General features: G+C 42.8%; 1 protein-coding gene across 19 annotated transcripts in view; it reads left to right on the plus strand.

Annotated features, from left to right (window-relative positions):
• Positions 1-2,508: 2,508 nt before the first annotated feature.
• Positions 2,509-23,335, plus strand: part of DGKD (diacylglycerol kinase delta) — a 117,104-nt gene continuing 96,277 nt past the window's right edge. For all 19 annotated transcript variants that reach the window (XR_004482440.2, XR_007478577.1, XR_004482441.2 and 16 more), the window contains exon 1: positions 2,509-2,688. Coding sequence is in view for 15 of the 19 variants with exons in the window: in XM_033424967.2 (XP_033280858.1) it covers positions 2,533-2,688 (156 nt within the window). In the remaining 4 variants the exon portion in view is untranslated. The remainder of the gene's footprint in view (positions 2,689-23,335) is intronic.

A 23,335-nucleotide genomic window follows, 5' to 3' on the forward strand; every position in this document is an offset into this window, starting at 1 on the left:
TGGAAAATTCCCTCCATCCCCTCGCCTTTCAGTTCAAATCTCCAAACCAGGCTGGGGTAATCCGTCCTCTGGAGAGGCTCCCCTGACACCTCCGGCAGAGTTATAACTTTTTCTCCTGCTGTACCGTCCCTCCCCCCATAACACCCTTAGATTTTTACACTTATGTATCACACTACATTGTAATTAATTGATACAAAAATCACCAATCTCCATGGAGATGCAGGACACCCTCCCCTCTGTGCCCTTATTAGCCAGCTCCTTGCTGTCATAACAAGGTACCACAGACCTGGGGGCCTAAACAACAGAAATTTATTTTCTCACAATTCTGGAGACCAGAAGTCTGAGATCAAGGTGTCGGCAGGGTCAGATTCTTCTGAGGCCTCTATCCTTTTCTCGCAGATGACTTCTCTGTGTGTCTTCACATGGTCTTCCCTTGGAGCCTGTCTGCGTCCAAATGTCTTCTTATTGATGTAAGGACACCAGTTGTATTGGATTAGGGCCCATCCTAATGGTCTCATTTTAACTTGATTACCTCCTTAAAATTACCTCATTTTAACTTGATTACCTCCTTAACTTGATTACCTACCTGTCTCCAAATACGGCCACATTCTTAGGTACTAGAGGATTAGGACTTCAACGTATGAATGTTGGGAGGGGGGACACAAGTCAGCCCATAACAAGACCCTTCTCTCCTCTTTCTTCCTCTGAGCTCCTTCGAGCCTCAGCTTCCTGGGAGGCCTAACCCTGAAGGGTCAAGGACTTGGGAATCACGTAGTCCAAGTTCAAATTCTGCCTCTCATGAATTCCTTGGGAGACGTATCTGAACCTCAGGTCTTCATCTCTAGAATGAGACCATCAAGCTTGCTCTGGGGGACATGTGTGTGGACTAGAGTCGCTGGTCAAGTGTCTGGGGTGTGGCCGGTGGGCAGTATACAGGAGCCGTCACTGTCCTGCATTGCGGAACTTTCTGCGATGATGGAAATCTTCTATATTTGTGCTGTCCCGTGTGGTAGCTGCTAAACCACATGCAGCTGAAATGTGGCTAGTGTGACCAAGGAACTGAAAATTTAATTTTAATTAATTGAACTTGAAATCGAAGTAGCCACATGTGGCTAGTGGCTACAGCACTGGGCTGCACAGCTGGGTTCACCAGGGGTCTCCAGCGTGTCCCAGAGTGTTCCTGCATTAGGCCCTGATATACTCTGTCCTGGCAGTGTATCCATTCCCCTGGCCATGTCCCCACACCAGATGCTCCTCTGTGGCCCCTGGGGGGGGGGGTGTCTCACTTATTTTGCCTCTGGAAAGCATTGCCCAGTGCAGTGGGGGCCAGAGTGTGCTGACCCGCAGGCAGGACAGGAGCCACTGTGTCTCTAGGAGTAGCCCTTTGAAAGGGCAAGGGGAAAATTGTGCAGCCCCTTAGTACCTCAGAATGTGGCTGTATCTGGAGATAGGGTCTTTAAAGAGGATTTGCCCTTCTCAGGTGGCACCAAACCCTTCTCCACCTGGAGGTCCCATAGGGCAGCAAAAACTCACCTCCAATTTCACTCCCTCTCCTCCAGCTGTCTTAGCTGGGAAGGAGGGGCTTATCCCAAATTGCCTCTGCCTCTCCTCCAGCTACCCTCCGAAGTCCACTTCTCTGTCTCCCCAGCCCCTCCCAGTAATCCAGGGCAGCCACCTGCCCCGATTGCTTCAAAGCCTGGATCACAGTCCTCAGCTTTGTCACTTAGCCCTGCCCAGGGTCGAGATGGCTCAAGGGCTTCCTGTTGCCTTCAGGACTCAGCCTAAAAGACCAACCCCCTTATCAGGTTTACAAAGGCCCAGTCTGACCTGCCCGCCCCCAGGCTCATCTCTTCAAGTATTTTCCTTCCTTTAGGCTACAGTTTCCCTTTTTTCCAGAGATATGTGCTTTCTTGCCTCCAGGTCTTTGCACAATCTCATCTCTTGGCCTGGAACAGGGGTCCCCGGTTAGGGATAACTCCTGCTCACATTTTCCGTCTCACTTTATCTTTTTCTCCAGGAAGCCTTCTCGGATGGAACTGTGTATCCCTGTTCCGGCATCCCACAGGCCTGTCCAAGTACTTTCTTTCCTGCATTCATGCATGCATTCACCCACTCCTCGAACTGTTTGTCGTGCAACTAACTACTAAATGCCAGACGCTGCTTTAGATGCTGGAGACACGATGCAGGGCAAGAAAGACAGTCCCGAGCCGCCTGGAGGTCACTTACATTCTTGAAGGGGAACATTAAAGATGAAAAAGAGTGAACACAAAAATAAAAAACCCCATACAAATTGTGTCCCAGGAAGAAAAGAAACAGTTGCTAAAACCTGTGGTTCTGACACCACCGGTGGGGGCGAAGAGACGCCCGGCAGGGGCGCCACCTCCGGCTGCGCGCGCGGCCGGCAGGGGGCGCGGAGGGGCGGAGCTGGAGACAGCGGTCCAGGCCCCGCCCCTCAGGGCCCCGCCCCCCAGCCCGGCTCGGCCCCGGCCCCGGCCCCGCCCCCGCCCGCTGTGCGCGCGCTGGCCCGGCAGCATGGCGGAGGCGGCGGCTGCCCCTCAGCCGGGTCCGCCGCAGCCGCCTCCGCCGCCGCCGCCTGAGGAGTCGTCCGACAGCGAGCCCGAGGCGGAGCCCGGCTCCCCGCAGAAGCTCATCCGCAAGGTGTCCACGTCGGGCCAGATCCGCCAGAAGGTGAGCCCGCGGCGGCGGCCCGGGCGCGCGCCCCTCACGCCGCGGCAGCCCCGTGAGGCCCGCAGTTCGGCCCGAGCAGCCGCCCAGGCCCGGCCCGGCCCGGCCTGCGGTCCCGCCGGGCGCCGCTGCTCGGACGGAGCGCGCTCCGCGGGGTAACGGACCAGGCGCCCGGGGCTGAGCGCGCCTCCCGGCGGGGCGGCGCGGGGACCCCCGGGCCGGGGAGCAGGTGGGCGCCGCGCGGGGCCGGGCCGGCAGGGCGCTTGGCGGGGCGGGCCGCGAGGAAGCCCCGTGCCGCGAGGACCGGGAGGGACAGGCCTGCAGGTTGGGGGGCGAGCGCACCAGAAATGGGGACTCCTGGCTGCGTCCGGCCGGCGAGCGCTCCCCGACCCGGGTTCTGCACATTTCTGAGGACGGATCGGGCTGTTTCTCGCTGGGTGCTCTGCACTCACCTGTGGCCCCTGAGAAATCCGATTGGACCCAGGTGTGGGGCTCTTCCTTCCCCTCGCGTGGATTTTCGTGCGGGAAAGGGCAGGTCCCGTGACCGTCTCTCTCTCCCTCCTCGGGAAAGCGGGGAGAGGGGGGCTGTCCCTGGCTGCGCACCCGCTTGGCATCTCACTCTCGGTGGAGAACTCCAGACGCGAAGTATTAGCTGCAGAAAGACGCATTTCCTTTCTGCAGGAGTAAAGTTGCACCCTTTGTTTTCCCATTGCGGTTTCTGTTGCAAACCGCTTTTGGGTTTTGCTGCAGGTGAGCCCTCTGTGTTAGCACACGGCTTCCTCAGGCAGGTGGTTGGACAGGTGGCTGAGGGCAGACTGGGTCTGTGGGCAGCCTGGGCAGATCCAGCTGGCACAGACTATCTCATCCCGCTGCAGTGCGCTTTTCCTCCAGGGCCAGTGAGTTCAGCTGGTACTTTTACTGTGGGAGCCGTTTCTTAATCTTATGTCAGCCTCTGATACCTGGGATGGGGTAACCTTTTGTCCCAATGTTACAAACAGTTTTACTGTGAAGTGCTCCAGTTATTCAGCACATAGGTATTGAACACCTCCTTTGTTCCAGGTATAACAGTAATAGTAGTAATTATAACGCTAGCAATTCTCCAGTGCTTACTGTGTGCCAGGCACTTTTCTTGGGCTAAGTTTACGGCACTTTCCATGGGTTAACTCATTAGCACTGGTGATAACCCACCGTGGTGGGTGTTGTCTGTCATTCCCTTCTTACGGAATTGGAGGTGGAGAGGGTAAGTGTCTTGCCCAGGGTGTCACTGGTAGTAGCTTGGATCTGGATCTGAGCTATGGTCAGGATCCCAAGATGGAAGGCAGTTTCTCCATTTCGGGGTTCCCAGCCTGTAGGAGGTGGACATCTGTCCATGTGACAGTATGATGTAGTAAGTGCTGTGGAAGCTTAGAGGACTGAGACTCCAGCTACCCTGGGAGGCAGGATCTTGCGGGAAGGAGTTTGTCAGGCTAAGTAAGGAAAGAGGGACTTTCCACCTAGTTGAATGTTGTATCTACAGGTTTAGGCACACCTGGGAATGGTCAGAAGGTGAGTGGGTCAGATTGAGAGGAATGAGGAAGAGGCTGGAAAGGTAGATCAGGCTGGATTTTGAAAGGATAGCCCTGGAGTTGAGTTTGTGGCCTTGGGCAAGAGGGAGCCACTAAGGATTATTCAGAGCCTGAGAGTGATGGGTCAGAGGTGCTTTTAGAAAGATCTCCAGGTAGCCCTAAATGGTACTGATAGGAGTTGTTCTCACCTGTTGCTTGGTCCTCAAGCATGGTGTGTGCCCAGTATAGGGTGGATCATGTGATTTACAACTGTTATTAAGATTTGATCTCTCAGAGATTCCACTGTTTGTCCAGAATTCTGTTCTTAAGGAGTCTTTTTTTCCCCTCTTAAAACAATAGTTGTTACACCAGCTGTTCTGGCTGAGGAGTGATGGGTAGAGTGTTAAAAATACACCCCGAGGACTTGAGTTTCTGAATACAGTCACATCTGCTGTACAAATAGCTTAAGGTTGAGTTTTCTTTTGGGTTGTTAGAGATTGGTGGAATGTGAGGTTTACTGTGTGTGTGGTAGCTCCCAACCTCCCTTCCCCACTCCCCCTTTTAAAGCAGATAAGCCATTCAGAAAATTCCTCTGGTATATGTGGTGCACAGGGGAAATATCCAGAATGGTATGGGGTATCATTCTGAGTCCAAAAAGGAACGACCCACTTTAAGTATTCAAAACAGAGGGAGTTCAATGGGGAGTGGTCGCACAGGTGCTGAAGAATTGAGAATGCAAACAGTGGGCAGTGAGGTAACCCTGCGATGAGGCAGCAAACAGGAAGCTGGAAGACAAGCCGGGAGGCAGCATATCAGGAACAACTACGACTCACCAGAGGCTGGAACCACCATGGGTCATCTGGCGTGGGCTGGAGGCTTGGAAGGACACAGCTGCTCCTGGAGACTCACCCCATGCCCCCTCCTGCCTGGGAAACCCAGCCTGCAGGGATCAGCAATTTGGAGTAGAGCAGAAGAGTGAGGAATGGAACTGAGGACAAGCTGGCCCAGGACCAGAGCTGTATGTATGTCAAGTTTTTGAAACATTAGTCCAGTGCAAGCTAGAGCTGTCTTAATGGAAAAAGAAAAGGAAGTATCTTATGACAGTGCTTCTCGAATTTTCATGTGCAGACACGTCCCCTCGGGATCTTGTTAAAATGCAGATTCTGGCTGAGTAGGTCTGGAGTGGGGCTAGAGGTTCTGCATTTATCACCTCTCAGGAGATGCTGCTGCTGCTGGTCATGGACCAGACTTTGAGGAACAAGGCCATAAGGACATGTGTAAAGAGAAGCCTTACCAAACGCCAAAAAAAATTTTTATTCGTGAGGTTCTTTTAAAACTTTTTCCCAAGTCTTTGATGGGGAAAGTCTCTGAAAATTTGATGTGTATAGATTTTAGATGGTTGTTTATTAGTTTAGAATTTCATGTACATCTGATATTTTCATATGTTCCAACTGTCCCCAGCAAACACATTACTTCATTTCATTTCCTTACCATAGTACACAGTAGTGATTTTTTTTTTTTTTTTTTTTTTTTTTTTTTGCGGTAAGCGGGCCTCTCGCTGTTGTGGCCTCTCCCGTTGCGGAGCACAGGCTCCGGACGCGCAGGCTCAGCGGCCACGGCTCACGGGCCTAGCCGCTCCGCGGCATGTGGGATCTTCCCAGACTGGGGCACGAACCCTTGTCCCCTGCATTGGCAGGTGGACTCTCAACCACTGCGCCACCAGGGAAGCCCCACAGTAGTGATTTTATAGGACCACGTAGCTAGTGTGGAAAAAAGAAAATGGAACTAATACACTGGTAAATTAGCTTATGAACACATTATAAGGTATTTTGAAATCTGAGTAGAGAACAGTGTGATTCTGTGAAGCCTTATCAGTTAAGATGGAGCTTAATTTATTTAAAAATTTTTAAAAAGTTAACATTTTTGGCTTTGTGCATTAAAGTGCTTATATTCTTAATTTCAAATTTAAACAAAGTATTTTTTCCATTGTGAAATGAAGACTAGTAGAAATTAAGTAAAATGTTCAAGTTGTAAAATACTTAAAAAACAGCTTTACTAAGATAAAATTCACATACCGTACAGCTCACTCATTTAAAGTGTACAGTTCAGTGTTTTTTAGTATATTTACGGTTGTGTAATCATTACCACAGTCAGTTTTAGAACATTTTCATCACCCCAAAAAGAAACCCATGGGACTTCCCTGGTGGCACAGTGGTTAAGAATCCGCTTGCCAATACAGGGGACACGGGTTTGATCCCTGGTCCAGGAAGATCCCACATGCCGCAGAGCAACTAAGCCCGTGTGCCACAACTGCTGAGCCTGCGCTCTAGAGCCCTCGAGCCACAACTACTGAGCCCACATGCCACAACTACTGAAGCCCGCGCACCTAGAGCCCATGCTCCGAAACAGGAGAAGCCACTGCAAGGAGAAGCCTGTGCACCACAACTAGAGAAAGCCCACGTGCAGCAATGAAGACCCAACGCAACCAAAAAAGATAGAAACCCATAACCATTAGCATTTACTCCCCGTTTTTTCCCAACTCTCTAAACCCTAGGCAACTGCTAGTCTGCTTTCTATTTTGTGGATTTGCTGATTCTGGACATCTCACATAAATATAATATGTAGTATGTACCTTTTGTGTCTGGTTTCTTTCACTTAGTAAAATGTGTTCAAAATTCATCCATGTTGTAGCCTGTGCCAGTACTTCTTTTCGTTTTACTGCTGAGTAATATACCGTTGTATGGATTTACTACGTTTTATTTACATTCATCTGTTGCTGGGCATTTGGGTTATTTTCACTTTTTGGCTATTCTGGATAATGCTGCTGTGAACATTTATGTACATATTTCTGTGTGTACATATGTTTCATTTCTGGTGGATATGTACCTAGGAGTAGGTTTGCTGGGTCACATGGTAACTCTATGCTTAGTCTTTGAGAAACTGCCATACTGTTTTCCAAAATGACTGCACTATTTTACATTTCCACCAGTAAGGTATGAGGGTTCCAGTTTCTCCATGTCCTCAGTTGTTTTATCTTTTTGATTATAGCTAACCTAATGGGTGTGAAGTGGTATTAAAGTTTTTGTTTTTTGTTTTTTTAAATATTTATTTATTTTTTGACTGTGTCGGGTCTTAGTTGCAGTATGTGGGATCTTTCGTCATGGCACGTGGTCCTCTCTCTAGTTGTGGCTCGCGGGCTTAGTTGCCCCGAGGCATGTGGGATCTTAGTTCCCTGACCAGGGATGGAAGTGGCATCCCTTGCATTGCAAGATGGATTCTTAACCACTGGACCACCAGAGAAGTCCCTAAAAGGTTTTTTTAAAGCTAGTATGTAGCAGTATTTAAGAGTCTAAACTTTGATGTCACAAACAAGTCACCAAACCTCTTAAGACTTGGTTTCCTTATCTGTAAATAGGGAAAATACTAGTTCTTGGGTAACGAGTGGTGACAGTAAACGTTAGGTGTGTGTTCCTGAGCCTCAGTTTCTATCTCTGCGAAATATAAATGATAATAATAGTTCTCAGATCTGTAAAATAAAAATGATGATGATAACTCATAGAATCAAGTGGAGTAGTCTTTGTGCAATGCTTATTTAGCGTCGAGCCTGGCTTATTATGAGCATTCAATAAATGGTTGCTTTTATGATTATTTCTGTCTTTCTGATTGTTCACTTTTTATATCTTGACCAGTAGCCATCCCCCTGAATCCCTCCACCCGCAGCTCAAGCTGATCTGGGTGAGTCTCCATCTCTAGCAGCCAGAATAGCAAATAAAAACAAATCTGGCAGACAATTAACAGTTAGTATCTTTTAAAAAAATTGTTAATTTATTGAATACTAGTGGGAATAGCATGGGCTAGGTGTTATTTTCTTTATTTCACAGATTCAGTTTAACTCAGCAAATAGTGGAGACCTTAAAATTGTTCTGTGTGCTGGCACTTGGGGGGCCTTCCTGAGCAACAAAGAACACCCCTAGAGCTAGTAGTCTGAAGAAGGCGTTAATAGAATAACCACATAGGTACTGTAGGGTTGTTTTGGTGATGAAAGGACTCTAAATCTAATGTCTGGTGTCTTTGTAAAAGAAAGAGGAGGAAGATTTGGACACAGAGGAACACACAGAGAAAAAAGGCATATGAGAACAGAGCCAGCGATTTAGACCTGTGCTGTCACAAACCAAGGACCAGGTGGGGCCACTAGAAGAGGTAATAGAATCTCCCCTGGATCCTTTAGAGGGAGCGTGGCCCTGCTGACACCTTGATTTTGGACTTCTAGCTTCCTGGATTGTGGGACACCAAATTTCTGTTGTTTAAGCCTCCCAGTCTGTGGCCTTGGTTATAGGGCAGCCACAGGAAACTAATGTAGGGCATATACTGACTCTGGAGGGGATGCCGAGGGGCTGAGCTCTGTGAAGCAGTCAGAAATGCCTGTGGGACCTGAGGTACTGGGATCTGCCAAAGGGCAGCAATCCTTGGTGAGCTCCCTCAATTTGGTTTAGGATCCCAAAAAGCCACTTCCAAGGAATGAGGAGGATTAGAAGTAGGACTTCCAAAGGCCTGCAGTCATGCTTCATAGCATGTCAGTTCTCTGAAATTAAGGTAATCCCAGAGTGCTGTTGTTTTTAGGTGCTTAACAGAAGCAACTTCAGTCCTCTGTAGAGGGAGATGACATCATCCAGTCGTCCAGTTATTTTCACAAGCCATGTTGTAAATTCATTGTTTTGTGTTCAATGAAGAACAGACACACGGGGAGGCAAGGCCATGTGAATTAAAACCAATGGAAACGGCAGACTATAAAGACAGATAAACAGGGGCTCTAGACATCAGACACAGATATTGAAACAACTATGCTTACTATGTTTAAGGAGATAAAAGACCAGACTGAGAATTCTGGCAGAGAACTAGAAACTAATAAAGAACCAAATGAAAATTCTAAAACTGGCAAATGTAATAATCAAAGTTAAGTTCTCAAAGGAAGGGTAGAATAGACACGGCTGAAGAAAGAATTCAGTGGCCCAGAAGACAGCTCAAAAGAAAATTACCCATAAGGAAGCCTGGAGACATAAAAAAATGGAGAAATTAGCAGATAAGGCGGGAGTCAGAGATAATAGTGAAAAGGTCTTTTATGAGAAAATTGGGCAGAAACAACATTTGTAAAGATAATGCCTGAGAACTTCCCACAACTATTAAAAGGCACCACCCACAGATTCAGTAGCCTGTGAACACAAAGAAAGCCTCACCTATCACTTAATAAAACTGCTGAAAACCACAGATGAAGAGTCTTGAAAGCAACTGGAGACAGATTACCCTCAAAAGAGCAACAGTGAGACTGACAGCTGTGTTCTTAACAGAAGCCATGGAAGCAGAAGTCAATCAAAATTTAAGTGCTGGAAGAAACTGCTAACCCTAATTCATTACTCAGCCAAAAGATCCTTCAGAAATAAAGCTGAAATAAAGATGTTTTCAAATAAACAAAATCAATTTTTTGTGTGCAGACCCATAATGAAGGAAACATCAGGGAGTGTTTTTGTTTGTGTCTGGCTAAAGGAAAATGATCTTAGGTGAAGGGTTAGTGTTTCAGGAAGGAAAGAAGAGCAAAGAAAAGGGCACTGAAATGGAAAACTGAATGATTATCAACTGCTAAATTTTTTTTTTAACATCTTTATTTGAGTATAATTGCTTTACAGTGGTGTGTTAGTTTCTGCTTTATATCAAAGTGAATCAGCTATACATATACATATATCCCCATATCTCTTCCCTCTTGCATCTCCCTCCCACCCTCCCTACCCTCTAGGTAGTCACAAAGCACCCAGCTGATCTCCCTGTGCTATGCAGCTGCTTCCCACTAGCTATCTGTTTTACATTTGGTAGTATATATATGTCCATGCCACTCTCTCACTTCTTCCCAGCTTACCCTTCCCACTCCCCATGTCCTTAAGTCCATCCTCTACGTCTGCATCTTTATTCTTGTCCTGCCCCTAGGTTCTTCAGAACCTTTTTTTTTTTTAGATTCTATATATGTGTGTTAGCATATGGTATTTGTTTTTCTCTTTCTGACTTAACTTCACTCTGTATGACAGTCTCTAGGTCCATCCACCTCACTACAAATAACTGAACTTCGTTTCTTTTTATGGCTGAGTAATATTCCATTGTATATATATGTGCCACATCTTCTTTATCCATTCATCTGTTGATGGACACTTAGGTTGCTTCCATGTCCTGGCTATTGTAAATAGAGCTGCAATGAACATTGTGGTACATGACTCTTTTTGAATTATGGTTTTCTCAGGGTATATGCCCAACAGTGGGACTGCTGGGTCATATGGTAGTTATATTTTTAGTTTTTTAAGGAACCTCCATACTGTTCTCCATAGTGGCTGTATTAATTTGCATTCCCACCAACAGTGCAAGAGGGTTCCCTTTTCTCCACACCCTCTCCAGCATTTATTGTTTGTAGATTTTTTGATGATGGCCATTCTGACCGGTGTGAGGTGATACCTCATTGTAGTTTTGACTTGCATTTCTCTAATGATTACTGATGTTGAGCATCCTTTCATGTGTTTGTTGGCAATCTGTATATCTTCTTTGGAGAAATGTCTATTTAGATCTTCTGCCCATTTTTGAATTGGGTTGTTTGTTTTTTTGATATTGAGCTGCATGAGCTGCTGGTAAATTTTGGAGATTAATCCTTTGTCAGTTGCTTCATTTGCAAATATTTTCTCCCATTCTGAGGGCTGTCTTTTCATCTTGTTTATGTTTTCCTTTGCTGTGCAAAAGCTTTGAAGTTTCATTAGGTCCCATTTGTTTATTTTTGTTTTTATTTCCATTTCTCTAGGAGGTGGGTCAGAAAGGATCTTGCTGTGATTTATGTCATAGAGTGTTCTGCCTATGTTTTCCTCTAAGAGTTTTATAGTGTCTGGCCTTACATTTAGGTCCTTAATCCATTTTGAGTTTATTTTTGTGTATGGTGTTAGGAAGTGTTCTAATTTCATTCTTTTACATGTAGCCGTCTAGTTTTCCCAGCCCCACTTATTGAAGAGGCTGTCTTTTCTCCATTGTATATTCTTGCCTCCTTTATCAAAAATAAGGTGACCATATGTGCGTGGGTTTATCTCTGGGCTTTCTATCCTGTTCCATTGATCTATATTTCTATTTTTGTGCCAGTTCCATACTGTCTTGATTACTGTAGCTTTGTAGTATAGTCTGAAGTCAGGGAGCCTGATTCCTCCAGCTCCGTTTTTCTTTCTCAAGATTGCTTTGGCTATTCAGGGTCTTTTGTGTTTCCATACAAATTGTGAAATTTTTTGTTCTAGTTCTATGAAAAATGCCAGTGGTAGTTTGATAGGGATTGTATTGAATCTGTAGATTGCTTTGGGTAGTATAGTCATTTTCATAATGTTGATTCTTCCAATCCAAGAACATAGTATTATCTCTCCATCTGTCTTTGGGTTTGAAATATATATAGAATTAAAATACATAGCAATGTTATGTAAGTGAGAAGGGAGGTAAATGGAATAAAACTGTTTAAAGTTTTCCTTGCAATTCCAGGAAAAAGAAAAAAGAACCAATTAATATTAGACAAGTCAGGGATACATGTTATAATCTGTGCAGCAGCCACTAAATTGTGAAAGATGATATGGTATCTAAGTTAAAAGGCAAGAAAAATTGAATAATAAATTCCAAATCTGAAAGAAGGCAAGAAAGGAGAGAAAAGGGAGAGGGAGGGATTGGGGGTTTGGGATTAGCAGATGCAAACTGTTATGGATAAACAACAAGATCCTGTTTTATAGCACAGGGGACTATATTCATTATCCTGTGATAAACCATAATGAAAAAGAATCTAAAAAAGAATGTGTATATATATATGTATAACTGAATCACTTTGCTGTACAGCAGAAGTTAACACAACACTGTAAATCAACTGTACTTCAATAAAATTAAAAAAAAAGAGAAAAGGAAACATTGATCAAGTGGAACAAAGAGAAAGCAAACAGTAAGTGGATAGACTTAAATCCCAATATAGCAATAATCACGTTAAATATAAGTGAATTTGAATGCTACCGTTAAAAGTCAGAGATTGTCAGACAGGTAAGAAAACAAAAGCAGACCAGGTTATTTAAGAGAGATATATTTAAAACAGAAGGATATAAAAAGATTGAGGGCTTCCCTGGTGGCGCAGTGGTAGAGGGTCCGCCTGCCGATGCAGGGGACACGGGTTCGTGCCCCGTTCCGGGAGGATCCCACGTGCCGCGGAGCGGCTGGGCCGGTGGGCCATGGCTGCTGAGCCTGCGCATCCGGAGCCTGTGCTCCGCAGTGGGAGAGGCCACAACAGTGAGAGGCCCGCGTACCGCAGGAAAAAAAAAAAAAAAGATTGAAAATAAAAGAATGGGAAAAAATACTATGCACACATCAACCTAGAGAAAGTTGCTATAGTATTTTAATGTCAGACAAAATAGTCTTTGAGGGCAGAATTTATTATTAGAGATAAAGATATGATACTGATAAATGATAAAAGTTTTATTTTAGATATAATAATTTAAACTCTGTATATACCTAATGTAACTTCAAAATATTTAGAAGAAAAATTAATACAACTGTAATGGAAATAAATCTATGATCATAGTGGGATATTAAACACACCTGTTTCAGAGGCTGTTATGATAAGCAGACAAAAATTTGTAAAAATAAAGAAAAATTGAACAACAAAGTACTAAACTTGACCTAATGGACGTATATAGAACACTGTACCGAGCAATTGCAGAATCGAAATTCTTTTCAAAAGCACAGGACACATTGGTCAAAATTCACTATGTGCTGGCCACAAGGCAATTCTCAGCAAATTTCAAAATATTGAAATTATACAGACTGTGTTCTCTAACAACAGTGGAATTAAGCTAGAAATCAGTAAAATGAAAATCCTCATGTATCTGGAAATTTAGAAATTTGTTTCCAAATAACTTATGAGTCAAAGCTAGAAAATGTTTTCAGTTGAATGATAGCAAACTACGTATAACTAACGGGATACAGCTGAAGTCATGTTTAGAGGGAGGTTTATATCTTTAAATGCATTTATGTTACAAAAGAAGACTGCTGAAAATCCATGAGCTAGGCTGTGTATTAGGTGATTAGAAGGCTAGCAACACATTAAATTCAAAGAAAACAGAATGAAGGAAATAATGAAGAGCAGAAGTTTTTTGTTGTTGTTGTTGCTGTACATGGGCCTCTCACTGTTGCGGCCTCTCCTGTTGCGGAGCACAGGCTCCGGAAGCGCAGGCTCAGCGGCCATGGCTCACGGGCCCAGCTGCTCTGCGGCATGTGGGCTCTTCCCGGACCGGGGCACCAGCCTGTGTCCCCTGCATCGGCAGGCGGACTCTCAACCACTGCGCCACCAGGGAAGCCCTGAAGAGCAGAATTTAACGAAATGAAAAATATTCATTAGAAAGGATAAACAAAGGCAAAAATGGAGTCTTTGGGGAAAAAAAATTGACAAACCCCAGCAGGAGTAATCAGGAAAAAGTTAGAGAAAGCAAATAATTAATGTTAGGAATGAAAAAGGGACATCATCGAAGATCTTGCAGATGTTAAAAAGAGTAGGCAGGTATTATAAACAACTTTATACAAGTACATTTGAATCTTTAGATGAAGTGGACAAATTCCTAGAAAAACACGACTTAAAGCTGACACAGAAATAGAAATGTAAATTGTCTTTATAACTATTAAAGGTATTGAATCCATAGTTTGAAATCTTCCAACAAGGAAAACTCTAGGCCCAGATGACTTTACCAGTGAATTCTAAGCATTTAAGGAAGAAATAATACCAGTTTTACATAAAATCTTCCAGGAAATAGAGACCCCCCAACTTACCCCCAGCTTCCTAGGAGTAGAGTGGGGCTGGAGGTTTGAGTCATAAAATCTCTTTAACAAGGAGATTCGGGGAGCTTCTGGGTTGGTGAATGCATTAATATGCTGGGAGGGTGGCACACCCAGAGCAGGCATGGATGCTCTACCCCCCGCCCCCCAGTATCTTGCCCTATACATATCTTCCATATGGCGTCTCTTCAGGTGTGAGTGAGGATGTGGAGCAAGGGAATGCTCTGGTGGGAATATTAAATTGGTAACACCACTTTACAAGATATTGTAGCAGCATCTATTAAAGTTGAAGGCATGTATACCCTATGTTTCAGCAATTCTGCTTCTGGGTATATATCTAATAGCTTATGTAAGCAAATGTACTCCAAGAGGCATGCACAAGAATATTACTAGTGTATTATTTGTAACAGCTCAAAAGTGGAAGCAACCCAAGTGTCTCTCAGCAGTAGAATTGATAAATTATAGTATGTTCTTACAAGAGGATGCTGTACATCAGTGAAAATGAACTACTGCTACCTGCTGATTTAAGGATTAATCACAGCCATTAATGCTGCAGGCCAAAAAAGCCAGACATAAAAGAGTACATTCTGTATGATTCCGATTACATCCAGTTCAGAACAGGTAGGACACTAAGGAGTTTAGACTTGCCTGCTTGTGTGTTTAAGCTACGAGCAAGGAAGACGATTACCAGAGAAGTCGGGGTGGTGGGAAGTGGTGGGTAGTGACTGGATGGACCTTGAGAGAGGGAGCTTCTGTAGGGCCGGTAGTGTTGTTTCTTCACCTAGCTGGTGGTTGATTGGGTTCTCAGCTTGTGATAATTGTACATTTTTGTTTCATGGAGTTTATGTGTGCTATTTTGTAATGAAAAAGATTTTTTATGTTGAAGTATAGTTGATTTACAGCATTATATTAGTTTCTGGTGTACAACATGGTGATTCAATATTTTCATAGATTATACTCCATTTAAAGTCATTATATTCCCTGTGCTGTACTGAAAAGGATTTAAAAAAAAAGATATGGAGGAGGTAGTTGGTCAAAGAGGTATGCAAAGGCCCTGTGGCCAGGGGGAGCTTGGCGAAATCAAGAGGCTGAAAGAAAGCTGGTGTGGATAGAGTTAGCAAGAGTTGAGGAGACCTTGATTGTGCCATGAGGCTGGGGAGCTGGGTAGAAGCTCTGTAATAGTGGGATACTATTGCTTTAAGATTTTAGGAAGGAGTGAGACATCTGATCCAGGTTGGAAAGATTTCTCTGGCTGTGTTGTGGCCATCTGAGTGGATGCTGGCTGACACATGTGGTGAGAGATGATGGTAGCCTGGGCCAGGGTTGTGGTAGTGGTGATGGAGAGAATTAGTTGGATTTGACATTGTGAGAACTCGGTGATGGTTTGATGGGGGTGTTGGAGAGGAGGGGGAGGGGAAGGAGGGGGAGGAGGAGGCTCATGGTTCACGTGACTGGCTGGCGAATGGAGCTCTTTCCAAGGAGGAGCTGTGGCTGAGGACCAGTGAGGACCAGCTCTGGGGATTCTGCTCTCACTGAGCTCTGCTGCATGGTGTCCAGGATCCTCTTCTTCTCAACCACACCAACTTCACAGATGAGGGACACAGAGGTAGTTAGGTGGCTTGTGGGTGTGCCCTGAAGCCACCTGGGTCTCATAGATTCCAGATTACACCTCTTCCTGCTGTGTTCTGTCCAGCCCCATAACAGTCATGCGCAAACAGTAGGAATGGTTCCTCAGAGCCTGAGAGGGAGAATAGTGGATAGTGGAAGGGGGTCTGGGCAGATCTGGGGCCACTGGCTTTTAGGAAGTGAGTAGAGGAGGAGGGCCAGTCTGAGAAGGAAGTAGGAGAGCTGGGCGAGGGCTGGGGAAGAAAGTCAGTCACTGATTTCAGCACCTGGAGGTCCACCGGCACTAGTTTTATTGTTACTTCGGTGTTTCCTTCTGGACTATTTTTCTGGATATGTTTAATTTAGTTGAAATGAAACTATATGTAAGTTTTCACTTTAATGTTATGAGCATTTCTCCATGTTATTACAATCTCTTTTTTCTTATCCTTTGTAATGGTTGTACCACATATTCTGTGAAGAATACCTTTGCAAGGAAGGCTCTTCAATTTTTTATTGTGAAAAATTGAAAAGGTACCTAATATACTTACTATCAAGATTCAGCAATTGGTAACATATTGCCAAATATGCTTTATCTATATGTATTAAATAGAAATAAATGATTTACTAAACCATTTGTAGGCATCATGACAGTCTATCCCTAAAGAGCTCAGTGTGTATCTTCTAAAAATGACATTTCCTGTATGGTCCATTTTTACACCTAAACTCCTACAAATAAGTACTCCTAAAAATAAGGACATTTTCTATATACCATTATTATTCCTAAGATATTAATTGTAATTTTCTAATATCTATATCCTTTTTAGTTTTCCCCAGTTGAACCCAAAATGCCTTTTATAGCCTCCCTTTTGGGAACCATGTACCAATCAAAATTCATGCATTGGTTGTATCTCTTTAGTCTCTTAACCTAGGACAGCTGCCCTCAGCAACCTTCGCCCTCTCTCCCCTCCCCTCCCCTCCCCTCCCCGACATTGACTTTTGGAATAGACAAGGGCAGTTGTCTTGTAAAATCTGTTTCTGGATTTGTCTGATTGTTTCCTCATGGTTTCTTTTGCATCGTTCTTTTATACTCTGTATTTGCTATAAGCTGGAAGAGAGGTTTGAAGACTCAGTTATATTCAGGTTGATGTTTTGGGCAAATCTCCTAGGTGTGCGATGTTCCATGTCCTGTCAGGCAGGCAGTCTCCTCTGCTGTGTCCTCATTTGGTTTATGTGGAGAAGCTAGATATTTCTACTGGAAATGTGGATTTCCTTCTTTGAGATTAGGAAGTAATCTGTGAGGTGATTCCTAGATACCCTGCAAATAATCCTTTTTACCAAATGATTTTCAGCATTTATACATAATTAACTGGCCTGAGTCAGTTTTATTAACAGAGCTTGAGAGTTTGAAAAATGGACCTACCCCCTCCCTCAGCTTTCTGTCGTTTCTTCCACAATTATCTGTTGGTATTTGGTAAATTTTTCCCAGTTCAGCTGGGGAACGACTACATTTCTTACTACCAAAGGCAGGGTAATTGCTGGATTCTTTCTGTTTAATTACCAATTTTCAAAGTGAGGGTTTGGTAGAATAGTCGTCCCTAGTGGAGGCAAATGGTTTTGTTTTGTTTCTCTCTCTGTCTCTCTGCTGGGGGAGGGGGGGTTATCACTATGGATTCATGACTTTTTATTCAGTTTTGTAATTAGTTATAGTCATTCTTTTTCATGCTCAGATTGTCCCCATTTTCCCAGGAGAGCCCCTTCAAGCTGGCTCTTTGGTCTTTGAGAGCTTGCTTGCTGTGTCACGATCTGTCTTTTAATCTTCAGGATGGAGCCCAGAGGTCGGGTTGCAGGGCAGAGGGGATGGCCCCTGTGTGATGCTGTCCTTCTCTCTCCTGTGCCTGGGACAGACAGTGCCCAGTGATTTCAGCACATCAGCCTGGCAGCTCTTTGCTTTCCTTTTTGGGGCAGTATTAATAAATGAGGTGGAAAGCTTTTGTCTTCTCTACCTCTGATTATTGCATCTCCATTTATTTTGTGTTCCTTTTGGGTGGTTCTTATTATTTGTAGGTTAGATAATCTGTCCCTTCATCACTCTGTCCATGAGCTTTTCTCTCAGTCTTTTCTCCTCTCCACTGTATCCAGTAGCATTCTGTGGGCACCTGTTTTGTCCTGTGCACCATCAATGACATTTTCAGCAGTGTGCATTTCCCCTGTAGCCCCTTCCATGTGGATTTTAATTCTGCTGTAGTGTGATTATTTTTGCTTCCTATCCTAATCATGGCCTGTATCTTAGCTTGTTGTCTTTCAATTTCATATTGTTCACATTGGTGCTCCCTGTTCTTCAAAAAAAATTTAACTTTAATTTTTTAGTAGAGGCAGTGTCCTCCTGTAATCTTTTACAGGAAGCACATATTTTCTAAAAAGGTCTTCCGTTTTCTGTAATAATTCATTTCAGATTTATGTATGTGCTTTATCGTATATCTTCAAACTCCCACCTCCACTTTTTTGTTTTTGTTTTGATTTATTGATCCTTGAATGGTATTTTCTGGTCTGTGGGTTTGAACTGCTGTTAGCTGTGTGCTTGGCTCTGGAAGAAATGTGAGTCCCATATGAGACTGGGCCCAGGTCCAGTGACTCTCCCCGCCATCTTGGTCTGAGTAGTGCGAGGTTTTGGGTCACCTGCCACCCATTTCTGGCTGGCTGTGTTCTTCTGCATCTGAAGGTGAGGGTGCCTGGTTTGTGGTGGTTTTCCTGGGCCTGGCTCCTCAGGCTCCAGGATGAGCAGTGCTTTGTCCTTGGGGTAAGATGGAAGAGGGTCACTCTTCCATCACCACTTTCACTTCCAGAACTTCTTTATCCCCCACATTGAAACCCCTTCCGCATTTGGAAGTCATTCCCCACTCCCTCTTCTTCCTCAGCCCCTGGCAGCCACTACCCTGCTTTCCATCTCTGTGGGTTTGCCTGTTCTGGATATTTCACGTAAATGGAATCATAAAATATGTGTGTGGCCTTTTGTGTCTGGCATCTTTCCCTTAGCATAATGTTTCAGGGTTCATCCATGTTGTAGCGTGTGTCAGTACTTCATTCCTTTTTATGGCTGAGTAACATTCATTGTATGAAATAATACTCCATTTGTTTTATCTATTTATCTGTTGATGTATATTTGAATTGCTTCTACCCTTTGGCTACTGTGAGTAGAGCTGCTAGGAATACTGTTTGAATGTCTGTCTTCAGTTCTTTTGGGTGTATACCTAGGGAGTGGAATTGCTGGGTAATTATGTGTTCATCTTAGTTAGGAATTTCCAAACTTTTTCACAATGGCTGCAGCATTGTACATTTCCAACAGCAGTGTTTGAGGGTTCCAATTTCTTCACACTTGTCAACACTTGTTATTTTCTGCCCTTTCTTCCTTCCCTTCTCTCTCTCTCTCTCTTTTTTTTTTTTTATTACAGACATCCTGAAGGGTGTGAAGTGGTATCTCATGGTATTGATTTGCATTTCCTTAATGACTAATGGTGTTGAGCATCTTTTCATGTGCTTATTGGCCATCTATATATCTTATTTGGAGAAATGTCTATTCCAGTCCTTTGCCCATTTTAAAATTGGGTTATTTTGTTGTTGTTGAGCTGTAAGAGTTCTTTATATATTTTGGATAATAGACAGTTATCAGATATATGATTTGCAAATATTTTCTCCCTTTCTGTGGGTTGTCTTTTCACTCTATTAATTTTTTAAAAATTTTATTGAAGTATAGTTGATTTATAATGTTGTGTTAGTTTCTGGTGTAAAGCAAAGTGATTCATACACACACACACACACACACACACACACACACACACACACACTTTTTCAGATTCTTTTCCATTATAGGTTATTACAAGGTATTGAATATAGTTCCCTGTGCTATGCAGTAGGTCCTTGTTGTTTATCTGTTATATATATATATAGCAGTGTGTATCTGTTAATCCCAAGCTCCTAATTCCCTCCTCCCTTCCCCTTTGGTAACCATAAGTTTGTTGTCTGTTTCTGTTTTGTAAATAAGTTCATTTGTATCATTTTTTTAGATTCCACATATAAATTATATCATATGATATTGGTCTTTCTCTCTCTGACTTACTTCACTTAGTATGATACTCTCTAGGTCCACCCCTGTTGCTGCCAATGACATTATTTCATTCTTTTTTTATGGCTGAGTAATATTCCAGTGTGTTTGTGTGTGTGTGTATGTATATACCACATCTTTTTTTTTCTTTTTTCATTTATTTATTTTGAATCCCTGAAGACTACAAATCATATTGACCGCATTGAATTTCAGTGGAATTCGCCCTGACCTTCAAGAGTAGGCCTTTCAAAGTTATAGTGTTAAAGAGAGAAAAAAATATAGTGAAAGTATTTTTTTTTATTTTATTTATTTTTTTAAATAGCAGGTTCTTATTATCCATTTTATCCATTCATCTGCTGATGGACACTTAGGTTGCTTCCATGTCTTGGCTATTGTAAATGGTGCTGCTGTGAACACTGGGGTGCATTATCTTTTCGAATTAGAGTTTTCTCTGGTTATTTGCCCAGGAGTGGGATTGCTGAATCATATGGTAACTCTATTTTCAGTTTTTTAAGGAACCTCCATACTGTTCTCCATAGTGGCTGCACCAATTTGCATCCCCACCAACAGTGTAGGAGCGTTCCCTTTTCTGCACACCCTCTCCAGCATTTATTATTTGTAGACCTTTTAATGATGGCCATTCTGATTGGTGTGAGGTGGTACCTCATTATAGCTTTGATTTGCATTTCTTTAATAATTAGCGATGTTTTATTTTATTTTACTTTTTATTTTTTTCCTTGGTCACACCATGCAGCTTGTGGGATCTTAGTTCCCCAACCAGGGATTGAACCTGGGCCCTCAGCAATGAACGCATGGAGTCCAAACTACTGGACCACTAGGGAATTCCTAGTAATTAGCAATGTTGAGCATCTTTTCATGTGCCTGTTGGCCATCTGTATGTCTTCTTTGGAGAAATGTCTACTTAGGTCTTCTGCCCACTTTTTGATTGCGTTGTTTGTTTTTCTGATATTGAACTGTATGAGCTGTTTGTATATTTTGGAAATTAAGCCCTTTTTGGTCACACTGTTTTCAAATACTTTCTCCCATTCTATAGGTCATCTTTTTGTTTTCTTTATGGTTTTGTTTGCTGTGCAAAAGTTTGTAAGTTTGATTGGGTCCCATTCATTTATTTTTGCTTTTACTTCTTTTGCCTTGGGAGACTGACCTAAGAAGACATTGCTATGATTTATGTCAGAGAATGTTTTACCTGTGTTCTCTTCTAGGAGTTTTATGTTCTCTTCTAGGAGTTTTATGGTGTCATGTCTTATATTTAAGTCTTTAAGCCATTTTGAGTTTATTTTTGTGTATGGTGTGAGGGAGTGTTCTAACTTCGTTGATTTACATGCAGCTGTCTAGCTTTCCCAACACCACTTGGTGAAGAGACTGTCTTTTCTCCATGGTATATTCTTGCCTCCTTTATTGAAGATTAATTGACTGTAAGTGTGTGAGTTTATTTCTGGGCTCTCTGTTCTGTTCCATTGATCCATGTCTGTTTTTGTGCCAGTACCATGCTGTTTTGATTAATGTAGCTTTGTAGTATTGTCGGAAGTCTGGGAGGGTTATGCCTCCAGCTTTGTTCTTTTTCCTTATGATAGCTTTGGCAATTCTGGGTCTTTTGTGGTTCCACATACATTTTATGATTATTTGTTATAGTTCTGTGAAAAATGTCACAGGTAATTTGATAGGGCTAACATGAAATCTGTAGATTGCTTTCGGTAGTGTGGCTGTTTTAACAATATTAATTTTTCCAATCCATGAGCATGGGATACCTTTCCATTTCTTTGAATCATCTTCAGTTTCCTTTATCAGTGTTTTATAGTTCTCAGCATATGTGTCTTTCACCTCCTTAGTGAGGTTTATTCCTAAGTATTTTATTTATTTATTTTTTGATGTGATTTTAAAAAGGATTTTTTTTTTACTTTCTCTTTCTGATATTTCATTATTAGTGTAAAGAAATGCAGCTGATTTCTGTGTGTTAATTTTGTATACTGCTGCCTTGCTGAATTCATTTAATCAGTTCTAATAGTTTCTGTGTGGTGTCTTTAGGATTTTCTATATGTAGTATCAGGTCATCTGCAAATGATGACAGTTTTACCTCTTCCCTTCCAATTAGATACCTTTTATTTCTTTTTCTTATCTGATTGCTGTGGCTAGGACTTCCAGTACTATGTTCAATAGAAGTGGTGGGAAGACTCAGTTTTTCACCATTGAGTACTGTGTTGGCTGTGGGTTTGTTGTAAATGGCTTTTATTATGTTGAGATATGTTCCCTCTATGCCCACTTTGGTGAGAATTTTTTTTTATCATGAATGGATGTTGAATTTTATCACGTGCTTTTTCTGCATCTGTTGAGATGATCATGTGGGTTTTGTCTTTTCCTTTGTTGATGTAGTGTATCACATTGATTGATATGTGTATATTGAACCATCCTTGTGAACCTGGGATGAATCCAGCTTGATCAGGATGTAGGATCCTTTTTATGTGTTGTTGGATTCAGTTGCTAATATTTTGTTGAGGATTTTGTCTTTTCACTCTTGATGGTGTCCTTTTATGCGTAAAAGTTTAATTTTGATGGTCTAGTTTATTTTTTCTTATTTTGCTGGTGCTTTTGGTATCATATTTAAGAAACCATTGCCAAATCCAAGGTCAAGAATACGTACGCCTAAGTTTTCTTCTAGAAATTTTATAGTTTTAGCTATTATGTTTAGTCTTTGATCCATTTTGAGTTAATTTTTCCATATGGTGTGAGGTAGGGGTCCACCTTCATTCTTTTGCATGTGAGTATCCAGTTGTCCCAGCACCGCTGGTTGAAGAGGGCCTCTTTTTTTCAACTGGATTCTGCTTCTGAAGCTCTATACCTTCTAATACATAAAACTAGCTAATGAACTTTTTAGGATTGGTTGGTAGTCTTGACCATTTTTTTAAAAAAATTATTGTTTATTTATTTATTTTGGCTGTGCTGGATCTTTGTGTGGCATGCGGGGTCTTTTAGTTGTGGCATGCGGGATCTTTTAGTTGTGGCATGCGGACTCTTAGTTGCGGCATGCATGTGGGATCTGGTTCCCCAACTAGGGATCGAATCCAGGCCCCCTGCATTGGGAGCGCAGAGTGTTACCCACTGGACCACCAGGGAAGTCCCAGCCATTTTGGATTGGTCTCAGTAAAGTGGTTCTTAGTAGAATTATTGTTATGGATGATTATAATACATTTACACATTTAAAGGGTTTAAAAGGAAATATCTGCATTTCAGAATTTTTACTGCCATAGAACTCTTCTCCATTTCACGTTTGAGAGTGAATTCAGTTCTTTCTGTGGTTTGGGAAGATGTGAAATAAATACTCACCTCCTTAAATCCAATCCCATTTGATAGTTTTTGTATTTGAACTCTTTGATAAAGATGGACTAGTACTCAGAAGCGAGTGAAAAGGAAGTCTGGGAAATTGTTCTTTATCGCCATTCTCTCTGTGGTGGCTCAAAGTTTTCACGTACTTTAAGAGGACCCAGGTTTGTCAAGACTGAGGTGTGAGTCTAATCGTTTA

The sequence above is a fragment of the Orcinus orca genome, chromosome 7 (genome assembly GCF_937001465.1).
Source record: "Orcinus orca chromosome 7, mOrcOrc1.1, whole genome shotgun sequence".
Taxonomy (NCBI): Eukaryota; Metazoa; Chordata; class Mammalia; order Artiodactyla; family Delphinidae; genus Orcinus; species Orcinus orca.